Here is a 24028-nt window from a genome sequence, read left to right on the forward strand (position 1 = left end):
TGTCTCATACTTCAGCCTGAAATCCAGATATTGATAAAGTTACGAGTCATTTTATTAACACTGGGGCTGCAAAAGAGGGATGCTAAGTGCTGTGATGCTCCAGCTGAAAGTGAGGAGTTGTGACCTCAGATGAAGCCCGAGAGAATTTCATAGAATCAAGGTGGAAAACTACCTCCAAGATCATTGAGTCAAACCATTAACCCAGCAACATTGTGCTCACCACTAAACCATAAACCATATTTCATATTTTGCAACTAAATTGTGGTGGACCTGATCTCCAGCAAAATGAATTTGCCCTTGGTGCCTCCACACAGGCAAGTTGCAGATTGGACTACTGCTCTGCCCATTCCTTGGGAGTAGCTTTGCAAAGAGGCAAGCAGCATGGCAGAGACACAAACACAAGGTGGTGCAGCCCTACAAGAATCCATCACCCACAGCAGGGAGCAGGAACCCATAGCCTGATGTGGAACCCCACAACTGCTGGCTCCTCTCCTCAGATCAGTGTGGGGAGAGCAGGGGCTGGCAGTGTCCCAGCTGGTATTTTGACACTGAGATGGAATTCCAATACATGAAATGTCCTTTTCCAAGATTCTGGATATTTTCCTCAATGTATTTCACTTCCTTACTTACCAATAGGAAAGCTGAATGCCTTTCCCCAAGAAAGGGAGGAAGACTACAGTCCTTTATGAACAGCACTTGAAACCAGCTGCAAAAACACAAACCAAAGTGCTCATGGTGATTTTGATATAAAGCATCAGTACCTGTTTCCATTTTGCCATCCAACGCTGCAGGACCATCAAGCACCAAACTTTTGATTTGGAGGAATTCATCTGGCTCATCTCCTCCAACGACGGTGAAGCCAAACCCCCTGCTGCTTTTCCTTAGCTTGGTGTGGATGAACTTCCCTTTCAACTCAGAAGGGTTTCGTGTAAAAAAAGGTTTTCCTGTGTAGGAAGTTTGGAAAAAAATCTATAAGCAGGCAGGCAAGAGTGTTTGATCTCTTTTTCCTCTGCCCCTCCCCACTGCAAGGAGTCCATGGACAAACACAGCAGTGTGCAGGGACAGGACTGCACTTCACTCCTGCAGCCTCTCATCTCATCACACTCAGCCTGTCTCCCTGGATCCAGGCATGCAGTAAAAGATGTGAACAAAACCCCAGCACCTGGCACTTTGTTAGCTGTGGTCGTGCTCACCAAAGCCCCAAGGCTACAAAAGGGAAAACATGCTGCTTTAAAGAGTGGAATGTGTTAAAGCTAGGAATGCTGGGCTGGATGTGAGTCTCATCTCTATCCTAGGGTGGTTGTATCCATCCTGGGAAGGATGGGGCAGGGTTAGGAGGCCTCCTACTGGAGTCTGCAGTGAGAGTTTCTGCAGAGAGAAGCATCATTATGTTTTTCACCACTTGACTTTCTCCCAACCCACTGAGCAAAAAGCAAGTTCTGAGCTCTGATAAGACACTGATACCCTTTAGCATAACCCCCAGCCCCACCATGGCTACTGCCCTGTGACCTCCACGGGAGAAAAGGGGAGGAGGCTGATGTTGTTCTTCAGACACTGTTTGAAGCCTTTTCCCTTTCTGCTCCTTACCTGTTGTGGATGAAACACTGCTGGTGTGAAGTTTGAATCAAAGAGCAGCCCAGGACCAGAGCAGCTGTGCTGGAGGGCTGGGAATGCTCTCTGGGAGCACAGTTAAGAGGGAAAGAGGTGCTCCATGGACAAAAGCACAACCTTGCAAAGCATGTTGCACAGGCTCAGCAAAGGGATCAGGGCTGCTGCACTTCACAGTGCCAACACTAAACACCTTTGCACTTTTAATTGTTTTTAACGCTTAGCCTGTGCCACTAAGCCCTCTGGTGACAACTCTGGGATCAGCAGTGGGTATCACAGCCAGCAGAGCTGGCTCTCTTTCAAACACCTCGGCAGCATTGCTGTGGGCCTCTGCTCAGAAAGGAGACCTCGGGGGAGAGCAAGGGGATTTGAGATTTGTAAGCCTTTGACTGGGAGGAAAAAATGTATATTTGAAGATTATTCATGAGGAGGCAGTGTGAGGACTTGTAGTTTTCTGCCTTTGAAGGGTGGCAGTGGAACATGGAAATCCTGCACATCGTGGGCAGATGGTCTGCTCAGACCCCAGCCTGCAAAAAAAGCCCTGACTATCAAAGGGCAACCCAGTGTCTCAGGTAACACACACAGCTGAGAGGCAGAGTGCAGCAGGGCTCACTTCTGGTTCAAAGGACAAGAAGAACAAGCAGAGCTTGCTGGTGTCTGCCCACAGACACAGGCTGAGCTTGCCCAGCAGCACCACAGGCTACATCCCTCCTACAGAACTCACATTTGAAATGAGTCTATCTACAAAACCCAGGCTGTGAGAGTGCTGCCAGGGGCACAGGGAGGGCTCCTTGTGCCCACGTCCCTGCCAGCAGTGCCATCAGGGGGAGAGATGGAAACCTCCAGGCATGGAAACTGCTGCAAATGGGGAGTGAGAGAAGAGGGAGCAGCACTGAGAAAGGAAGAGGAAGGAATGAAAGAGGGGAGGAATCATCAGCAGATACCAGGGCACGTCATTCAGAGTGGTTAATGCTGAGACAGGTTAATGCCCTGCTCTAACACTGCTGCACAGCTTTGGTGGCTGAGTTGTTGGGTGATGTTGAGCTCCCAACATCAGCCCTGAGTGACAGCTCCTTTGCATTGCCATGTGTGGATGCTTGGGCAGCCCTTGCTTCAGCCTGACTGTGGGAAAGGCAAAGGTGGCATCCACAGAGGCCTCCAGGAGGCAGATCAGCATTTCTGGGGCACTCTGATGACTCAGGTGCCGGCTGGTCAGGGTGCCAGCCTCAGACCTCCCATGTTTCTTTCCTTGTTACCAGGCTGGATTATTCTAATGTACTCTAATACCCCTTAGGACTGTGCTGGGGCATTTGGGTCCTGTGAAATTCCACAGCTGTTTTGGAAGGGCTGATCTTCAGCAGAGAGCACTTCCTGGCTTCTCCTGGCAGGAAAGGCTGCCTGGGACAGCAGCACTCCAGTCAGGTTTGCCTTCAGAGACCATGGGAGCACCTCCTGCTGCTCCCAGCTTTGTCAGGAAGGGGCATTCCAGCCAGATTCCCTCTCACCTTCCCCAGGCTCTGGCTCCTGCAGACCAGGGCAATGCCACTCACTTGCTATGCAATTCAGATGTAGTCAAAACTAAGCCTACTTACAACCACTTGTAACCAGAGAGCACTTTACTGCCACAGGTACAAGTGGAACTCCCTGCCCTTGCTGGTGACCTGACCTGGCAATGTTTCAGCTCATGCTGCAAATTCAGGAATGATTCATGTCCTGTCTGGTGAGTTATTTAAGGCAAACAACTGGTCTGTGACCACTGACACAATAAATAAGGCTGTAAGAGCCCAGAGTACATGTACAAAAGTACAACTTCTGAGTAAGCCCACTGTGTTTGAAAACTTGGAACACTACACAGAGAATAGCCACAATCCTCTTTTTGATGTGTGCATCAAATCTCATTCACCTCTTGCACTCAGCAACAAATGTAGTCTTGGAATAAACTAGTCTCAAAATCTGGGAATTCAGATAAGCAGGCACAGGGCCTGGTGTGTCACCAGTCCTGGAAATACTGCCCTTGTGGTGGCTGAGGGAATTCTCAGGGAAAAAAACCTTGTTGCTCTTTTCCAACTGGTTTAACAAGGCTGTTACCTTGTACAGGTGCTTCCCGAGCTGCCTCTTGGTTGTTTGAAACATGGTTTGGAGCAGCAGGTGGAGGGAGAGATGGACACTCCTCTGTCCATTCTAGAGAGGGCAGAGAGGGAAATGTTACTGGTTTCACAACAGCACCCAGAGCTGCTGCATGTGCACACGCTGGGAGTGTGGAGGTCAAGCAGAGGAGAGGTGAGAAGCATGGCAAGAGAGGAAACAGAGTCACAGACAGAGGGAATGCAATGAATGGGATGGCCAAAAACCAGTTCTGAAGGATCTCTATATCCAGGTCAACTGATCCATCTGCTGGAACATCCTATCTCACACTGAAACTTGGGATGTGATTTGCATCTAAGTGGACTTGACATGAAATTGAAATCTACTCCCTGTGCCACTCATGGCTTCTAAGTGGAAGAACAAACCCAAATGCCACAGGGCCCTCACTGCAGAAGAAGAAAAATTTGAAGAAAAAAATTAAAAAGAAAGAAAAAAAAAAGGGGCCGAGAGGTAGGAAAACAATTTTTTAAAAGTGTTTCAAAATAAGGAAATTACCTCAGATTTTAGAGCCTGACAACATACAAAGGTCTTGGTTTAAGAAATCTCTCATGCAGGGTTTATCTGGTGCATGTAAGAGCCCACTCCTCATCCCCTCTGACAGCCTGAGTCCCAGGGCAGACTGGAACAACAACAGCTACAGGGACTGACTTCATGGAGCAGACTGAAGAGGAAAATGTGTTTTAGCTGTCTCTGGAAAGTCTAGAAACGTTCCAGAAACAAAGGACATACAAAGGAAAATCTCTCCTGTTTAACAAGATAGAAACCTTCTACACGTAAGTGATCCAGCTTAGATTTCCTCCTTTGCTGCATCTTCTGTGCAGGACAGACAGAGCCTTTGCCATGCACATCACTTTGCCTTTCCACCCTAAGGCCATGGAGGGAAGGACAAACACTGGCAGGATGTCAGGGAGGACATTCCCCCATGAACACCCCACCCACCATGCCCTCAAGGGTGCCAACCTTCTGGAGGCTGTTGCTGTTGTTCAAGCTGCTTCTTCCTCTTGGCTTCCAGGACTGGGTTTTCGTACTGTGTCTTCCGGTTGATGTGGCTGGAGATGGAAGAGAGCCATGAATTAGGGAAACCCTTGGTGCAACAGGCAGGAATGAGGGCCAGGCACTGCAACTCCTCTTTCTGAGGAAAGGAGTAAAATCCCAAACAAACCCAACAGCAGTGGGTGTGGAACAAGGCTCATCCAAAAAGAGTATTTAGAAAAACAAGCAGATTCTGGTATTGATATGATGTCTCGAGTAGGGATGGGTAATTCCTTCAAATACATTAGTGATCTATCTGTGAAAAATGAGACTACAGCAGGAAAGGCATACTGTCTGATTGCATTTTAAAAGACAGGCCTGTATCATCCCTGCTTTAATCAGATTCCCAGAGGTGCAGTCATTTCCTGGCTCACCCAAGTTAAAAACAAAACAAAGCAAAACAAACCCCAACATCTGTCAGCAATCTGATCAATGCACACAGGGTGTCTTAAAAATACCTGCAGGGATGCAGGCTATGAGCTGGGCTCCAAATGGATCAAAATCTATCCAGAATCAGCCACCAGCAAATACTCCCAGGGGAAACCAGCATTTAGTGAAACTTCAGCTGCTTTCCTCAGGCAGCTTTTGAGCACTATGAGATGTTGAGAGCCAATATTTTGTACCAGTTCCAGGAAAAGAAAAAATAATGAGCCCAGTCCCATCACAGCACACAAGGCATGCACTCAACAGAGGATTCACCACCTTATGAAACCAAGTGAAGGACAGCAGCCACAGATGCTGGGGTGGCAGGGCAGGGCTGGGACTCCCTGAATGGCTCACCAACTGCTCAAGAGCCATTTTCAGTAGAGATTTTGCTACAGCAGAGGAACAGGTAGACTTCAAAAAATATATTACCTTAAAGCCTATATTTGTATACAAAGCAAAGTTTACCATTAAGAGTAATAGCTATTATACTGTCTCTTATCCAGTATGGCTTTATAAAAAAACCCACATGAAAACCAACCATATTTTCTAGTAATTGTGACAGAAGCACTCCAGGGATTTACATTCAGAAATTTTTCTGTTAAAGATCAATATTAAATCACTAGAAAAATATTTAACTTACTAAATAAAAAACAAGTTAGTGAGGTCTACGTCACTGAAAGTGAGCTCTAACTCACTCACTGAAAAAGATTTCCCATTTCAAGATATCTTTGGAGAGCCAAGAAAAAATTATAACTATTTTAAAAATGATATAAACTTTTTCATGATACAATTGTCTCTCAATAAAAACTATTATGTAATAACAAAGTGCCTGATTTGAAGGGACAGAGACAAATGCTAAAATTACAACCATCATGCTAGCTTAGAGACAGCAAGTAAAATAAAATTATTGCCTCATTGAAGTTACTTTTTGATTTAATTCCATTAGTAAGGAGTGCCACAAAACTAACAGGCATGTGTATATAAAGTGACAGGACAATATCCTGTAAAGATCTCTTGGCATGGCATTTAATAGCTGAAAAATATTCTTGATGTCTTTGGTAAATAAATGTCAAGCCTTAATTACACAGTTTGCTAACCTTGTTTCCCTAGGCACAGATGGTAGGGTCAGAAATGAGCCAAAGCAGACAGAAACTGTATTCCATGTCTACTCTGAGGGCTATCATAAGCCATCCTACTAGACAGGAGTGTACACATAATTAAAAATTCATTTTATGGGGTCAGTGATGAAACAGAACTGGGATCTCTGGTTTCCCAAAGGAGCAATCCAACATGTCGATAAAGGAGAAGCTGCTCTAATTCCACAGGGAGTCCCATTAAACCTGTAATTCCATTCACTGTCACACAGCCTGATGGAAGAGCCTCTGCCATGGCTGTTTGGTCACACCATCTTCTCCAATCCTCCTTTTGAGCATCTTCTGACCCAGCTGGCTGGTGGATTGCTTTGCACACTCATTTTGTGAGCACAGGGCTGCACAAAGCCCACCAAACTCAGCTAAATGCACACTCACTAATGTTCTCTGGATAGAACATTATAATTTGTGAGGTGCTGGGGCTCCTCACATCCCAGATTGCTCCTGCCTTCTTTGAGCTTAACCCCTTCCCAGGGCACTCCTGTGTCCCCTGAGCCCACTCTGGGGTGGGTGGGGAATGGCCAGACAGGGCTGCCCTCTCCCAGACCCTGTGACATCCCCCAGCCTGTCCTGGGCCAGGGTCTCCTCCTGCTCCTCCTCCTTGGTCTCAGGTGTCACCAGCAAAGCACAGGGTGGGTGCAGGGACCCCTCCTCCCCCCAGCAGCCCCAGCAGAGCAGGCAGCAGCACTTACTCTACATAGTAGACACCATATACAGGATCTTCTATTTTCTCCCAACCAGCAGGCAACTCTGGAAATAGAAAAAGCATTACTGAAGCCTCCAGGGCAGGTTTCTTCTGACAGGCAGCTGCTCCTGCCCAACGTGCAAAACTCATCAGTAGATCAGGCCTTGCTTTGGGTACTTTTCAGAAGGATCACAGCCCCCTTTGGAGGGCTGGCACAACACCCCAGCCTGTGCCCCCTGTGCTGGGTCATCACTGGGAAATGCCCACAATGGTCAATGTTTGATTTGCTTTTTGCATTAAATGAGCAAATGCTCAATAAATTTCCAGTCTGGGACTGCCTCAAGTGCCCCCTTGGTTCCTCCACCATGGCCAGTGGCCCTGGAGGAAGCACTGCAGGGGAAATCCATGCAGGAAAGGCCAGGGGATTTCAGCACCAACCCATGAAGGTGGGTGAGACTATGGCAAAAACACTGACAGGGACCACTTCCACCTCCTGTACCAGGGCTGAGCCATTTATGCTCACCAGTGCAGAAATGAGGAATTTTTTTACTCTTCATTGGGATTTGCAGTGCTCAGCCATGAGCCCAACACAAAACCAGGACAAGGTGGATTTAACATGTATGCCAAAGAATGGAACCCACCCAGGAGGGGCTGGCACATGGGTGCATTTCATTGCACAACACTTCATGTAAGAACACACACTGCCACAGTCACATGGAACAGAGATTTCCTTCCTTTCATTACCATAATTGACAAAAAACTGTTCTGAAGATGAAATTAACATTTTTAACTGGATCTGCTTTTGTTCCTGTTGATTTTCTAGGCTGCAGACAGTACTTTAACTGTAATTAGTGAATGCAATGCAATCACTTCAGCATCCAACAGGGTTATTAAAGCTGTATGTGTTACTTAAGGGCCTGATCCTCGTGCCACTCATTTAAACCTCCACCACACTATGGACTGTGCACATGTGGACCCACCATTCATTTAAATATAGAAAAAACCCAACACTGTTGGATAATACAAGTTCAAATAGCTCATGCAAAGTAATTTGTCAGAATTTAACATGAAATTTGTCAACACCGACAGTAATCTATGTTTGCTCATTATCAAATGCAGAGATTTATTTCCATTAATGGCATCAATTGCTGAGCCAATAGAATCAACAATGGCCCATTAATTAGAATAATGTTGCCATAAGGATAGAAATATCTCAAGACTGGAGAGGAACAGAATCTATACAAACACACATAGACTAATTACTCAAAGTTTATGTTTGTGTTCAGAATTGGCTGGAGATCAGATGAAATCAACTTTCACAGGTTTTGCTCCACATGTCCCTTAATTGCAGATAAAAGGTAGGTTTTCCATTCTTATCATTATTTTATCCTCATTGTGTTTAACATCTTTGGATTCCTTGAGACATAAGCCATTAAATGCAAGCCAATGCTAACTTCTGGGCATGAAAAAACTCCATGTTTTTATCAGCAGAGATTGAACACTTCAGAATTAGATATTCCTTTACACCCTGCAAGTTTATCTGAGAAAAGGTCAGAAAGCTAGAGGCCAATCTGGAAAGTGTTTTCACAAAGGGAACTCTCAGGTTTGCAGAGGAGTCCCAGAAGGTGAGAGCACCATGGGAATGGCTCCAAGAGTTTCACTGTGATTCAATTACAACCTAGCATGCAGTTGGGAAAATCACAAGCTGTTGTATCCATTTAGGTTCTTGACCGTGGTGAAGGTAGAATGGTAAAGAGATCAAGCTGGGGTGAAAGAAAAATAAAAAGTCAATGAGGGAAAGGAGAAGTGATGCACAAATGCCTTCGAATGAGTTCCAGCAGTTCTCATGCTAAATATCTTTTGTCTGTTTTGCACTGCTAAGTGCTTTTTTATTTTTAAAGTTTAAGCAAAAAAAAAATTGTTTTCTTTCTCCTGCTCACAAAAGGTTTCGATAGTTAATTTCTTTTTTTTTCTTCCCATTTAAAGTATTTTCACAAAGTATCAGAATACCAGCACTTTACTAACCCCAAAAATTGCACTATGCCAAAATCTTTCCAGTTTACTATCTCTGCAGCTTTTTCAAAGGAACAAATCTCCATGTTTTCAGATATAACAATATACAAAACTGCAGCTTTTAACACATTTCTTGATGATTATGTAGATGCACTTTTCGACTCCTACAAGCTTCCAGAAGTTCTCTAAAGTAAAAGACAATATTCTCCATAACCATGCTGCAGCCTAGTTTCTCAGCTGCTTTAAATTATTCATCTCCTTTCTTTATCTCTCCTGCCAAACTGAAGATGACCCAGAGCATTAGATTTTATCACAAATATGAGATTTCAAAAAGCATTTCACATCATTAGGAGCCATAGTGAGCCATATGGTTTTTATTTTGGTACATCCATGCAGCACCAATGCAGTCTCAGAGCATGTATCAGTAGGTGGGTAAATTCAATAGACACATATCTAATACCACAATTTTAAGCCTTGGATAAGCACATGGATATCCTGTTGAGATGCTCTATTATCCTGCCCTACATACAGAAGGGCTGGATGGATTCCTAAAAAATGACTTCTCTAGCCACCAGGTATTTCAGCTGCAGCCATGCACGACTGTGAAGGAGCTGGAGAGGAACTCAGCACACTCAGCTCTTACTGCTCCCTGTGAAGCCAGGAGGGTTGGTCCAAGCCATGTCAAATTCTGCTTTATAGGTTAAATTTTTGTGTCTGAAGAACAGCCCTCTGTTAAAATGCAGTGACCTATTACTCCACAGCTCACTGGAAAACAAGAAGTTGTGGAAATGCCTCAAGTCTTAATCTTCTGATATTTAGAACAGAAACTGTTGATAAGTTAAGGCACTAAATAGGCCTTGCCAACCAGTTTTACTGACCTGAGTTACTACAACTATACTAAGTTTTCACGCCCTCTCCTTAATGTTGCTGTAACCAATTGAGTAATTTGGAAATGTCTTTCTTTACACTGCAACATTTGCACATCTCAACAGCATATTGATGGGCTGTGAGCTCAATAAAACGTATCTGCACTGAAACAAAGGGAAAATCTCATGATGTTGGAGCAGAACTTGTGTATGTAAGTGCCTGCAGATTTGGGGTCAGGCTTATCAATGAATGAGTTTTCCTGCATCTATTTTTTTCAGCTCTGCTCTTGCACTAGTTTCTGAGAGCAGACTGAAAGAAGGGTAATTTCTGTTTAATATTGCCTCTAAGTTTGCTTTTTTAAAACCTCCCTCTCATTTTAAGTCACTGGTTGTGAAGACCTTAGTGAGAACTCTTTGCAGATTGTTGATGTGCATCCACCTACTTCTGATGCTACTTGGTCTGCTGATGATCATTTGTGCAAACTGCACATAACACTCATGGACCACTAAAGAGACTGCATTCTTCTTTAAATTGTCATTTCTTTCAAATTGCTCTATGAGAAGTTAGGCATTTTATTCCAGGAATATTATTCAGAAGAACCATTCGTGGAGCAGCGTTCCAAGTCCACTGCTGGCTGCTGATGCCGAATCCGTCACCCAGAGGCAGGGAGCAGAATACACTTCCTTGCAAGTCATTACAGAAACCAGAGCTTAATTCTCTGGTAATACAATTCCTCCAGTATGCAGAACTATGAACTGTAACTACAGTCCTTTTAAAAAGCAATAATAGTCCTGGTGGAAATAAAATCCTATGCAACCTCTTATCCCTTCAGCTCTGCGAGTGCACTAGAGCATAGCTGAACAGAAATAACAACTACCTCTGCCATCAGTATAAACACAATGAGCACTGCTGAGATTAGATATCCAGACAGCATCCTTCACAAAGAGATGCAGCAAATAAAAGTGTACCACATCACTGAAAATCATCTGTTTATAAAATCACTGACTGAGGGAAAATTTTAAGCTGTTTCATTCACGAGCTCAGCTGAAGCATCCGATGTAATACTTAAACTTTCTGAATCACATTTAGCTTCTATTGTCTGGGAAATGTCTTGGGCCCCAGTGAAAAAGCATCATGAGCTACTTCATTTCATCTTTGGCATCTATGAGCTTTTTCCTGGAGCCAGAGATGCCAAAGGAAAAGATCCCAACTTCTGCAGAGTCCAGGAGGAAGCAGCTTCGAAACAACTTTGCAAGATTGGGGCTCTCTAGCTTTCTTCAAACTCTGAATCAGTAAGAAAAGCACCACAGATCTGAAGCTAGGGAAAGATAAATGCTTTGTGTGCTGGGGAAGTTTTGCTGATAAATTACTCCTATTGAAATAAAAAAAAAACAAACTAAAGATGCAAAATGATACAAAGGAGAAAGTAAGTAATTAAAGGCTCAAAACAGTGTAGTTGAAGTCAAATATCAAAATGAGAGATGGATGATTTACCTAGTTCACTGTCCAGTTCCTCCGTGTGCACCCCTTCTTCTCCAAGGGAAGAGCAGTAAATGAGACAGAAAAAATTAAAAGAAAATTTCAGATACCAGCCCCAAGCAAGAAATTCCCTAGAGCAAACAGCAGAACCAGCACTAATTTTCTACACACCAAGCCCAAGCTTCCCATTTAGCACGCTCCAGTGATCAGAATATTGATGGATCTGATGCAGATAATGAAAAAAGTGGTTCTTGCACTCTCAAAACATCTTCATCAATGGACTACTTCCATGTGATGGTTTGATATGGCAAAGTCATGAAATTGTGATGTTCTCACTGTAGTGAGGCTTTTCCCTCAGATCCTACAGTCCAACCTTTGCAATCTGTTCTACAGACACATGGATCTATCAGAAGGCCAGATCTGGATATTAATGAAGGAATCTGAGAGGAAAACCTTGCACCTAAACAAGGAACTAATGTAGCAAGGTTTTCAAGAAAGCATCTAAATTTATGTGCGCACAAGGTCCAGCAGACTTCACCGTCCTACTCAGATGATTTAGATAGGCATGAAGCCTTGTTTAACTGGAGGCACAGACCCCCAGTCCAGATGCACTGGTGAGGCACAGACAGGAATGCACCAGTTTTAGCAGGGCACCTGGGACAAAGATCACATAATTTTTCAAAGACACAAAGCCATCAATATTCGCTGTTGCTCCATTTATCATTATCTGCTCCATATTAATAAGTTAACAGTGACACAGATGATTAAAGTATTGCTTGGCCTATAAATAATAATAATGCAGTCTGAAAATGAAAGATGGTGACAAAACCAGAACAAAGATGGTAAAAACAATCTTGGACCCAGTATAGCAAAGTTTAAGCCACATAAATGAATGACAGAAGCAAACAGAGGTTGTGGGGTTGAAACATCTGGACACCCAAAAAACTACTTCCATGATCTCTTTGCAAAATATTCTATCAAAGCAGTTGTTTTGGACCATTAGTGTGAAATACTAATTGCAATTTCCTTTGATAGCCTAAACAGTGGGAAACAAGTAAAAAAGGACACGTAGCCTGATGAAACAAAAGCACAAGGCAACTAACTGCACCCAAACAAATCTGAAACAATATCTAATATTTATAAAATCTATAAAGAGGGTTGGATGAGCCTGGGAACTCACACGCACACACACACACCAAACAAAACAGAGGAGTCATCCCACTGACTCTTAAGGAATGACACACAACAGTGACCCTTGCCAAAAACCATCCAGCTTCTATGACAAAGCAAAACTAACCTAACTAACCTTCTCTCCTCCCTGCTTTTTAAAACATTATTATTCTTATGTGCTAAACAAGATTAGAGCAGCCAAGCAAAGCATTGCAGAGCACTACTGTAACTATGAAGCAACTGGTTAAACTAGTGAATGTTAAAAATATCCATTAATGAGCAACTTGGTGAATGAAGTGAAGGGGTGTGTGGGAAGATGAAATTAGCTGATTTTAAGGAGTTGATAAACAAAGATGCCACTGCTCTCCAAAATGATGAACTCAATGAAATACAATAATACCAGCTGTATGTTTCTATTCCAAATTAAACAAATTATTCCAATGTTTGCTTTATAATTGCTAAGAGGACAAGAGAAAGACTTTCCCTTCTGCGAGGAGCCTTCAAACTGTGTAACAGAGGAGCTCAGTCACCCTCTAAAGCCTTGTGGTGCTGGGTGCTCCTTGCCTGGCACATCCCTGTGGTTTGAGGGTATCCTGCACTGTGCTCTGGCAAGTTGGTGACCTGCTTCATCACAGCAGCCTAGACTGCAGAGGTAAATTCTCACACCCTGCAAAATCTCACAAGTGAAAGATAGGAGAGGGTGAAACACTACTACATGTGTAAAAACAGTTACCAGCAGTTCTGGAGGCCAGAGTTGAACCTAACAGTGAAAAGGGATTGAGTTGATTCTTTTCTGAAATAAAATTGTGATTTTTATTAAGATGACTGACACCAGTAGGTGGTTCATTGTATTATGAAAACTGATTTTACAAGGACAGCACCAACACTGATGAAGGAAACCCACTTTTAAGAAGTGTCTACCATGACAGGCCTGTATTAGCCAATTTCAATTCCATCACCTTTCTCGGTCAGTAGACCAAAATTCCTTCACAGGTTTTCCCAAATATTTATTTTCATAACTCACTTTTTCTTGCAACATCTCATTAAAGAGGCCAGGAAGGGACCTCCTTTAACAGTCCTGCATTTGGCTGCTCTAAATAGGACAGTGGCTTGCATTTCCAACATCTCAAGGAATACCAAATCTCAGTGCAAATTTTCAGTGTCAGAAACCTACACTTTCAAATAGAACTCGTTTCAGCAATCACAACACGGCACAGACTGTCAGCATTTAACAGCACAAGTGAAGCAATTGAGTTATTTCTGCTCAAACAAGGAAACAGCAACATAACTCTCTCAATCCACTTGAAGCAGGTGGTTGAAGCGGAACACAGCGGAGCACGCAGAGACTCAGTCACTCCCTCCCACACAGAGATCCAAGAAGCAAACATGTCAGACAGCTTTGAGTCTTGTTCAGCATCAGTGGCTCTTCAAATGCCTTTGCAAAAACTTACTTGTAGCACCTCCTTGATTTTTATTAAATGATCTGGCACCTCAATGGCTGTTTTACATTCACAGCGATTTTACAACATTATGGATATTGTCTCTTTGTACTTACTGAAAAATATTTTTAAAATTTTTGAAAGCCTTTCTGAATACTAGTTACTAGAAAGAGAGAAGGAAAAGGAAAAAAGTCACCTAGGAATGGACCAAACACAGTATTATGTCACTATTTTTCGTCCCTTACCATCATCTTCACATTCTTCTAGAGGCTTCTGCTGTTTGTTCAGGCACCGTGGATCTAGCCAAGATGTTGTTTTTGTGTTATGGCTGGAAACCAAAAATGGAAATAAAACCTTTGTTAATAAAGCAGAGTTGAAGTATCCATGACATAAAAGTATATATCCTCTTTACTATTCAGCAGACCTGGAGACTTACTTTTGATTCAAAGAAACAGCTCTACTATTGGATGTTGTGCAAACTAGTCGACCAAATCACAAGAACTTTGGCATTGAAAACACAAAGGTAACAAGTAAAAAACACAAATCAGCACTCCTGACTGGAAAGAGGCATGTGAATGCTGCAATATTATAATATTAATTTCCAATTTTTTTGTCTTTGGTGGCTTGTTTTTAATTCCCAGAGCTGTCTCTGAGATAAAGGCAGGAGTTTCCCTTCCTCACTAAATTATTCAGTGAGCTTTGTTCCTACAAAAGACCTTTGACATGTCTAGAGTTGACCCAAGCATTAGTCAAAAATGGTTTTGACTGAAAACTTTATAATTACACAAATAAAAATGCTCTGTCTAAGCCTTTGATGGAAGTTGAGCAGCTTTACTTTCAACTCTTCCTTTCCACAAGTCCCCTGACAGCCTCACGATGCCAGTCCCAGCGGTGAAGGTTGCATAGTAAACAGGCTTAAAACACATTTTTCTAGAAGTTATTTTCTTCCATAATTTCATTTGCATAAGCAGACAATCTGATAATATAATGCCTCTTCTACAACCTGGTGTCATCTTAGACACAACCTGCAGTCCCTGAGGTATCACTTATCTAGCTTAGCCTCTAACATTGCTTAACAGTTTTAAGTTTCAATAGCGTAGTAATGCTATTTTCTTCTCCTTCAAGGTCTCAAAGAGTTTTACAAACTGAATTTTAGCCTCACAGCAGTCTCATGAGGGCTCTGTAATGAGGGCCATGATCCCTGAGGAACTAACAACCAACCAGAAAACTTGTATTGTACTGGAAGAAAAGGGGCCAGCCCTGCTCCCAGGATCTGAGTGAGTAAATAAAAGGTCCTTGTTTTACACATCCTACTACTCAGCCCTCCCAAGGCAGGATGAGCAAATGTGTTTAATCCTTATGTGTGCTTCAGAGCAATTGATCAGCACCCAGAAAACTGAATGGCAGAAATTCAGCAAGTCAGGAAAATTAACAAAAATAAAGCAGAGGGGCTTTTTGTACTTGCTAAGCAAAGGCTCACAACAGTGTAGTTTGCTGAGGCACAGAAAATTTAGCTAAACACCTTTCAGATCACACTCTCAGGTGGAAAGGATTGTGTTAGACCTGTTACATGCACAGATAACAGGGGACTGGGAAAATGAATATCCCAATTAAAGCACCAGAGAAACATATCTCAAGAACCAAATTGCTCCAGCTAGATCAGGATTGGTTATCTGACACACAGCCCTGGCCCCACTGGACCTGCACTGGTTCTGTGCAAGAAGCTCATGCTGCTCCCTTCACCACCCTGACTTGATATCCAGAGATCCACAGATGCTGGAACAGACATCTGAGCCAGCTTGGGTCCACACTGCTCATTAGTTCACTTTCTTAATCTGATACAAATCAAACTAAATGGTTTCTAAGCTCAGGGTGTCCTCAGAATTAATAGAACTGCAGTCATTCAGTGCTGCATCCACACCAACAGGTTCATGCACAAAATCAGCCCCATGGGAGCATCTCCTCAAACCGCCCTGCAGGGAGGGTGCGGGCGCTGCTACCAGAGCTTCACATCACACAGGCCTATCTCACAGGCTGTGTTTTCCCAACACACACATGATTCTCCTGACAAATTATTCAGAGGTGCTGCAGTCCTGCATTGTTCATAGACCACAGACACAGCAGCCATGGGGGTGGGCTTGGGGAAATCGATGGTGGCAGCAGCGGAACCCCAATGGAAGGACCTGTAAGGAAGGACAGCAGGGGCCCCTGTGGGGTCAAAAAGGGGAGCAGCTGACTGCTTGGCCAGCACTTACTGCTCATCATCTGTCCTCTCCAAGGGGGAAAATGGCAGGCTGAACGGGCTATTAGGCTGTTCTCTATATAAAGGGCAGAGAGTACATGAAATAACGAGGCACCCTGAGGACGCAGTGAGGGGAGAAAGCCGTGCTCAGGGTAATGTACTCATCCTGTTTTCATCTGATGATAATTTGCATTCTGCCTTCTTCTGACCTTGTCTTACACTCAGGGACTGTTGGAGCCTCTTCAGGTAATTGAGAGTGCCCTGGAAAATGGCCTTTTTTAGAGCAGCCCTCTCCCAGATGAAGAAGGGCTGCTGTGGTGCCCTCAGTCACCCAGTTCCTCAGATATTCTGGCAGATATTCTTCTCTCACGTGTTCCCTTGCCACTGCAGCCAGGGGAAAACCTGCTCTTGAACCTTCCCCATGCCCTGTCCAAAAGTCTCCTCTCCTGATGATGAGGCAGGACTGCTGCCCCCACAGCCCTGATCCAGTGTAACCCTCCACAGGAGACAGGGCTAATTAACAGAGGAAGTTCTTCTGCAGTAACTGGGCATTGGCTTCTGGTAGGGTTTCCACAACTGCATTAAACAGACCATCAAATCCAAAATCAATTCCTCAACCCCTCTTCTACTTGGCAGCTAAGGGTTTGAGTTTCAAAGGCTAATTGAGTGTTAATGTCTAGCTAAACTCTGTGCAAGACATCTCTTACACTAACAGCTCCTATTTTATAAGTTACTCCTACCTCAATAAATTTAGACAAGTATAATTTGAGACTATTATTTATGGCATGAAAAAAATCAATATCATCATAAAACTGCTGACAGCAATCAGCTCTTAGGCAAAGACTGCAGAGCTTGAGGTGTTCCAAACTTGCTGTGCCTACCCTGCACTGAGCTGTACCTTTTGCAAGCCACTGGAGAACATTAACGCATTTGGCCCCTTTGCTGTGACAAGGGGACAACACACGGAGCCCATCCCTGTCTCTGCTGCACCGGACTGGAGGAATCCCCTCTGCTGCATTATGCACAGAATGAAGTCTCAGCCCTTCCAATTAGGAGCTTTCATTTCACCCATGAAAACAACTGGCCTGTATTTTATAAGTGTCCATTGCTTTTGTAACTACCCTCATAAAACAAGCAATTCCCTCTGCCTTGGAACTCAGGAGTAATTTGGATGTTAATCCAATCAGGAAATGCAAACCCCCTTCAGAAGCAGTAAAGAGCTAACAGCTCTGCAACCTAACTGTATACACTAAATATTTCATACACACACAAACGCATCCATGGAGGTTCACTTTATGCCCAAAGAGAGGTGGAGAGATGGAATCAGAACAACAAAAATGTGCTTTACTCTATAAAATAGACTTCTCCGTTCTCCGTGTAGGCCATCTCCCAGTTTTCTGGCAGAGGACCTAGGTTATCCTCGGCAGCAGGAGGTAGGTACTGGGGGAGGCTCTGAGATGGGTCCGTGGTGGGGACGTGGGTGTGCCTCTCAATCGCGGACGCGGGCGCTGCCTCTCTCCCAATGCGCGCGCTGTGCTCGTCCTGGTCACCAGACTCTGCTGTGAACAAACACAGATACAAGTGACAATCAGCCCTCTCCTTCCCTGTTTGCTCCTCCAGGTTTATCCTGCCGGTTTTCCTCTCCTTGCCTTTAAATTCACGAGACGCAGCAGCAGATGGAGCGAGGGCAGAGCCCCGGCAGTCTCTGAGGCAGCAGGGGCGAGCTCTCCGTGCCCACACACCCTCTGCCAGCCAAACAAACCAGGAGCTGTGATGAGCTCCAGCAGGCCCTGCTGAGGTACCACATTCCTCCAAGCTGTCTGAAGCCAGGGCTCGCTGGTGTAGAGGAGTTCAGTGTGCTTTCAAGCAGGCTTACAGGTTCACCCCTGCAGTGCCAACTGTGGGACAGGATTAGGAGGATAAAATTTCTTGTTTGAAGAATGATCAAAAGAGATTTTACAAGTGCAAAATGTTGCCAGAAGCTCAAAGTCAACAAGCTAATGGCAAGTGTCTTCAGTGCAGTGTGTTATTTTAAATTAAAAATTAAAATGAATGTCAGCACTGTACCATGTGTCCACATGTTGCTGCTCACTAGTGCCCATTCTTGCTGTCTGAGGAGGTTTATTCCAAGGTTCATCACAGTATCCTTGCAGTCAAAGTCAGTCAGGAGAATTTTATGCTGTATCTGGCCCTTATCCCTCTAAGGAAATATTTCTGATGCTTGTATCCATGCAGTTTTGAGCTGTATCCATGAAACAATGCTGCTCATCCCCTCCCATCACTAATGACAGTAAATGCTCCCCAATAAACAGGTCTTTGCCCTCGCTCCTTCACAGTGAGGTTTTGGCAACAATGGACAAATTCTAAAATAAACCTTTTGTCCACCAAAGGGACTTTCTCTGTTTGGCTCTTGGAGGTGTTGAAAATTTATGGCAGCACTTCCACATCCCCTGAGAGCATCAGTACAAGCACAGCTTGACAATGCACTGAGCAAAAAACGGAGATCAGTGTCACCCTCTGCCAAGTCCCCAAGGAGAGGGGCTGAAGGGGCTTCCCAGACAGAACCTTCCCTGCTCTCCACACCAGAGACCATGGACATCCTCAGTTCACAGCCCACAGCCCTGGAAACAGCTCCTGCATTATTCTAGTCCGTGTGCTGCCATTACCAAAAGAGAAGAACACTGGGAGGAACAGGAAGAAAAACATCTAGACTATACCAGTACCCTCAGTGCTTGCTTTTCAGCCCTCCTGGAGTTTGATATTTTTAGGTAGAAGATGACAACATAAAGAAGCGTGAAAGAATCATCGCCAGCTAAAAACTGAGAGTACAAACATGCCAAAATCTGGAAAACACAAGTTGCCCAGAGGTCTCCTAGGGAAGCAGGAGCATTTTAATATGGCTAGCACACTTTCATGTGAAATAAGCATAAGGAATCACTTTGCTATATGAGAAATAACTCTCTTCCTGATTCTGTGCTCATTTAATGAAGGCAAGGGGCCAGGGTGTGATAACGTTGTGACAAATGAGCTGCATCTTCCAGTATTTCATCTTGCAAAGGAAAACAAGGAAGAGAAATGATGCTCAAGCTACTTCAGGGACACCAAACTGAGATGGGCAGAAAGGAAATCAAATAACAGATCTCCCACCAGCTCCTTCCCAAAATCAGATCCCATGACAAAGGCTGAGGCTGCTGTCATGTCACAACATGGGAGAAAACACCCTTGGTTTGTCAATGAGCTAGAAAGCAGAGACAGAAATGCCAACCTGGGAGAAATTAGGCTGGCTAGAAGCAATTTGAGTTGGAAATGTAGCAGGTAGCAGCCAAAGAGAGTACAACCCTCAAAAGCCATTTGATAGTTTGGCCTGGAGAGGACCACAACTAAATCTCAGCCTAAATCCTTTTAAAGCTCTAAACAGATGTTAGAGCCAGGACACTGGCAGGTAGGAACTGGCAGGACAGATCTTCTAGTAAGAAGGCTGGGAAGGAAAATTTTCATGGTGATAGAAAATGATCAGAGGACAAAGGACAGTTATGGTGAGCTCCCAAGGCAATCAGCTGGGAAAGCCTTGAAGGTGTGGATAATACTTGCTCAGTACCTGCCTCAAAGGGAGCCCAGAAGATGAATTCAGTGCTTGAAACTGAGCTGAGGTAACAATGCTCTAAGCACTAACAAATACTAGGCCTGGGGACATGGGGAAGAGCTCTAGCTCCTCAGAGCTTCACAAACTTTCAGTTGATTTCTGTGGAAACTCAGTGGATCTCCAATGGTGTTTTACTCTGAATTTGCCTGCACAGCACCTGACTTGAGATTGCAAAGGTTTCCAGTGATCTTTCAGCCAAGGCCATGGTGGGAACAAGATCTGTGTTCAGCGGGACACAAGACCTTCATGAAATACAGAACCTGCACCCAGGCTCCAGATCTCATTCCTGCAGCAAGCAGCCCTCCATGTGCTGGGGGCTATGTGGAGAAGAGGACCTAGGACAGCAATTGCATGTGATGGGCAGCTCTAGATGCAAGAATGGATAAAGGACAGCAACATATTTAGGAGGGAGCAATGATTAATTTCAAATGTAAACCTGGTTGAGTCATTTCATACTGTTTGTAGCTGTCAACCATAGCTCAACTCTTCCTTGACCTTTCTGCAATTAATGGATTTGAACTTTAACCACATCTTTGTCTCAACCAGTTCAATCCCACAAGGCCTTTTTGGAAAGACCCAGCTGTGCATGTGGTTGACCACACCTGGGTATCTGCCACTCAGGTGTCAGCCAGTTCTCTTTGACATTGACAGCAGAAAACACATTAAAAACAACACCCCCTCTTCAAAATACCCTCCAAAAGCCTTCCCCATGTATTCCAACTGAAAGACAGCAGTATTTTTGCTTTACCTGTGAAGCTACTGCTCATTTCAGGTACATCATCCTCTTCCTCATTCTCTGTATGCACTATGCCAGCATTTTGCATATCATTGTAAGACTTAGTTCGCTTTGGAGTCGACTGCTTGGAGCCAGACTGCAGGTTTTGCAAAGCATTGGTGGAAGTCACTTTCCCACTGAGGGGCTGGCTTGGAGGCTTCGGCGTTCCATAATAGTTACCTAGGCAATAGAGACACATTTGCATCTTCAAAAGAGAACAGTTTATAGCAGTAAGTTTTCCATTTCATTTTCTCTACAGTTCCATTAAAATTTCTATCCCTCCCCACAGATAAGTATATAAAGAAGCTAACACGTGCCATTCCCATTTTTGGGGGTGCATACTTCATCTCTCCAGCAGACACAGAAATATTTCTTGCCTTTTTAGTTATTCTTGTCAAATCTAAAAGGAGAAGCAATGGTTGTATTGTTTAGGTGCACTGAGCGTACATGGGCTAAAACAAAAGGCAGTCATGGTGAATAGCAAACTTCATCTCGTTACATCTGAATTTCAATTAGTAGCCTTTTTACATGTGTGCACCCACACAATGCTGTGGCAGATCTGGAGTGAGCCCTGCAGAAAATAAAAAATTCATGACTGCTATCACCAAGAGAAGTGATGAAAGGCTCGATGGCCTGCTTTAGTACACAGGTTCTTTTAGGGGGGATGTTGCATTTGGAAAGCAAACACTATTTTCTCTCTAAAAGAAAACTTAGTCAAAGGAGAGAAAAGGAAAGATACCACATGGCTTTGTTCAAAGAGGAAATTCAGCAGTTAGGTCAACTTGGGTAGAAGTGAAGACCCAGACCTTAAAGCTAAGCTTGAAGGGACACAGATGCACACAGGGTTATGCCAACACATGCTCAGAATCCATCACCAGTTGTGATGGAAACAGTGCAGAGTGCTTGGGCTGCCTCCCTGCCATTTTAAGTGACCATGGAAGAGACACAGAATAAGTGCATGCTCATTCATGCCAGCACAGCACAGAGGTATTTCACTGGCCCTGTTTCACATATAGTTCAATTGTGACAACAGTGCAAAATTCTTCTCTAAAACATACATTTATTTACATTCTTCAGTGATCTCCACATGCTATATATAACCTGAAAGCATTATTTTTCAATTTTTCAGTACATATTTTCTCAGTGACTGTAAGAGAAGATCAGGTTTGAGACCATCTAAGGAACCTGAAGGAGCACAGGTCCATGGGAAGTGATGAGGTGCACCTGCAGGGAACCTGTATGGAGTTGCTACATCACTTTCCACCATATTTGAGGAGTTGTGGCAGCCTGGTGAAACTCCCACTGACTGTAAAAGTAAAAACAAAATCCCTTTCTTAACAATAGAAGACTTAGGAAGAGGCCAGACAGCTTCACCTCTGAGCCTGGCAGGATCCCGGAGCAGCTCCTCCTGGAAGGAGGATCACCAGAACCCATCAGGAGCTGGAATCACCCTGACTTGCACTGGCAGAGTCCATCTCTGTTTCCAAAAGGAAACACTAGCAATCATTCCCCCTCCCTGCCTCCTGTGAAGTGAAAAGCACAGTTCTGGCCCCTCAGTTTGGGAAGGACGTTGAGGTGCTTGAGCACATCCAGAGGAGGGCAACGAGGTTGGTGAGGGGCTGGGAACACAAACCCTATGAGGAACATTTGAAGGACCTGGGGTTGTTTAGCCTGGAGAAGAGGAGGCTTAGAGGTGACCTAATTGCTCTCTACACCTTCCTGAAGGGAGGCTGCAGTCAGGTGGGGTCGGTCTCTTCCACTGGGCAGCACTGACAGAACCAGAGGACACAGTCTCAAGCTACAGCAGGAAAGGTACAGGTTGGATATCAGGAAGAAATTTTTCACCAAAAGAATAATAAAGTTCTGGAATGCTATTCCCAGGGAGGTGGTAGAATCACCATGTGTTTAAAAAAAGACTGGCCATGGCACTTGGTGCTACAGTCTAGTTGAGGTGTTAGGGCATAGGTTGGACTTGATGATCTTTAGAGTCTCTTCCAACCCCATTATTCTGTGATTCTGTGAAGGTATTTTGCACAGAGCAGAGGCCCAAACAGCCAGAGCAGCTCCCAGCTCTGTTCCAGCTGGGGTAGCAGGACAGCAACACGAGCAGGTTTGTCTGAACAAGGTGTGCTCCAGCCTGTACACAAGGACGTGGATGCAGCTCCACGGGAGCAGCAACACTTTCATCTTCTGTTCATCATCTCAGAATCTTAAATGTACATTGATGCATAATTTATGGGGAGAAGGAAATTACTGCTTCTGGAAAGAGCCTCTAATGGGTACGGAGGCTCTGCGAGCAGGTTGCAGTTTCTGCTAGAGAAATAATTCTTATGCTCTACATACTGCAGAACTGTTTTATACAAAAAGAGGTGGAATGGGGGAGAGGGAGTGCAAAGGGAAAATATAAACGTAGGTGGGCAGAAAAAAAAAAAAAAGGATAATTAACCTTGCTCCCACCTATCCTCTTTCTCATGAAGAACAACACTACTCTGGGATTTTGTGGGTTTTTGGGCTTTTTTTAGGTTGTTGCTTTGCTTAGTTTTCCAGAGGAAAATAAAAGTTTTTCTAAGGATATTAACTGCTAAGCAGAGGGAGCCATGTGTGTGCCATACACATGAAAATGACTTTTATTTATAGCACTGCACATCACTATTTTATGCAAAAGTTATTTTGGGTCTGTTTTAACTGGTTAAATTCTTTAGGATGGAAGCAAAAAGGAGGATGAAGGGGATATATAGATGCTGATAGTGTGGGTTTTATTTCCCCTGGACAAGAGCAAAGCACAGATGGCACCATCCCTCCTCCAATTAAGGAGAAATGTATGATTATATCTTTGAATTTTGTTCCTCTTCAGCTCCTCTAGCAACAGCAAAGCTGGAGTTCCTACCAGTCCACAGAGAGCTGTTCCTCAACAGAAAAACAGGCTTCTCTAAAGTATTTCAGGATTTCTTACACCAAAATCATGAGTCATTTTTCAAACCAGCCATGGTTGCTGGTACTAGCATTAGTGAATAATTGCTCTCTACCAAGACAGTGTGCTGTCTTAGAGGGTCCCTGTAAATATAAATGAGCATATAAAAAGAGCAAATATGAATTTGAGCATGGCTCTCCATGTGTGGGGCTTTTGGGAAATGTCGCCTCTGGGGCTGAACTTTTCCTTTTTCACCACAGGAGGCAGATTAAGCCTGAGTCAATACTCGAAAAAATCAGAGCTCTTCCTTCAGATTCCCACAAGGACAAACAGGTTGGGGAAATAACCCAGCTCATGATGAAAATCTTTAAAAGAATGCTCTAACCCAGCTTCCAGGTGACATGGAAAATGAGAGAAAATGGAAATGCTATCTTTCCCTCCT

At 44.0% G+C, this 24028-nt stretch overlaps 1 protein-coding gene across 30 annotated transcripts in view; it reads right to left on the reverse strand.

Annotated features, from left to right (window-relative positions):
• Positions 1-24028, reverse strand: part of MAGI1 (membrane associated guanylate kinase, WW and PDZ domain containing 1) — a 337478-nt gene that overhangs the window by 55418 nt on the left and 258032 nt on the right. For 13 of the 30 annotated variants that reach the window (XM_077184419.1, XM_077184415.1, XM_077184413.1 and 10 more), the window contains exons 4-11: positions 20649-20855; positions 17606-17816; positions 14261-14343; positions 11422-11460; positions 7055-7112; positions 4714-4802; positions 3697-3789; positions 762-944 (exon numbers count right to left, since the gene is read on the reverse strand). In XM_077184419.1, the coding sequence (XP_077040534.1) occupies positions 762-944; positions 3697-3789; positions 4714-4802; positions 7055-7112; positions 11422-11460; positions 14261-14343; positions 17606-17816; positions 20649-20855 (963 nt within the window). The remainder of the gene's footprint in view (positions 1-761; positions 945-3696; positions 3790-4713; positions 4803-7054; positions 7113-11421; positions 11461-14260; positions 14344-17605; positions 17817-20648; positions 20856-24028) is intronic. The other 17 variants (XM_077184428.1, XM_077184429.1, XM_077184427.1 and 14 more) reach the window with 6 other exon arrangements.

The sequence above is a fragment of the Agelaius phoeniceus genome, chromosome 11 (genome assembly GCF_051311805.1).
Source record: "Agelaius phoeniceus isolate bAgePho1 chromosome 11, bAgePho1.hap1, whole genome shotgun sequence".
In the NCBI taxonomy this organism is placed as follows: Eukaryota; Metazoa; Chordata; class Aves; order Passeriformes; family Icteridae; genus Agelaius; species Agelaius phoeniceus.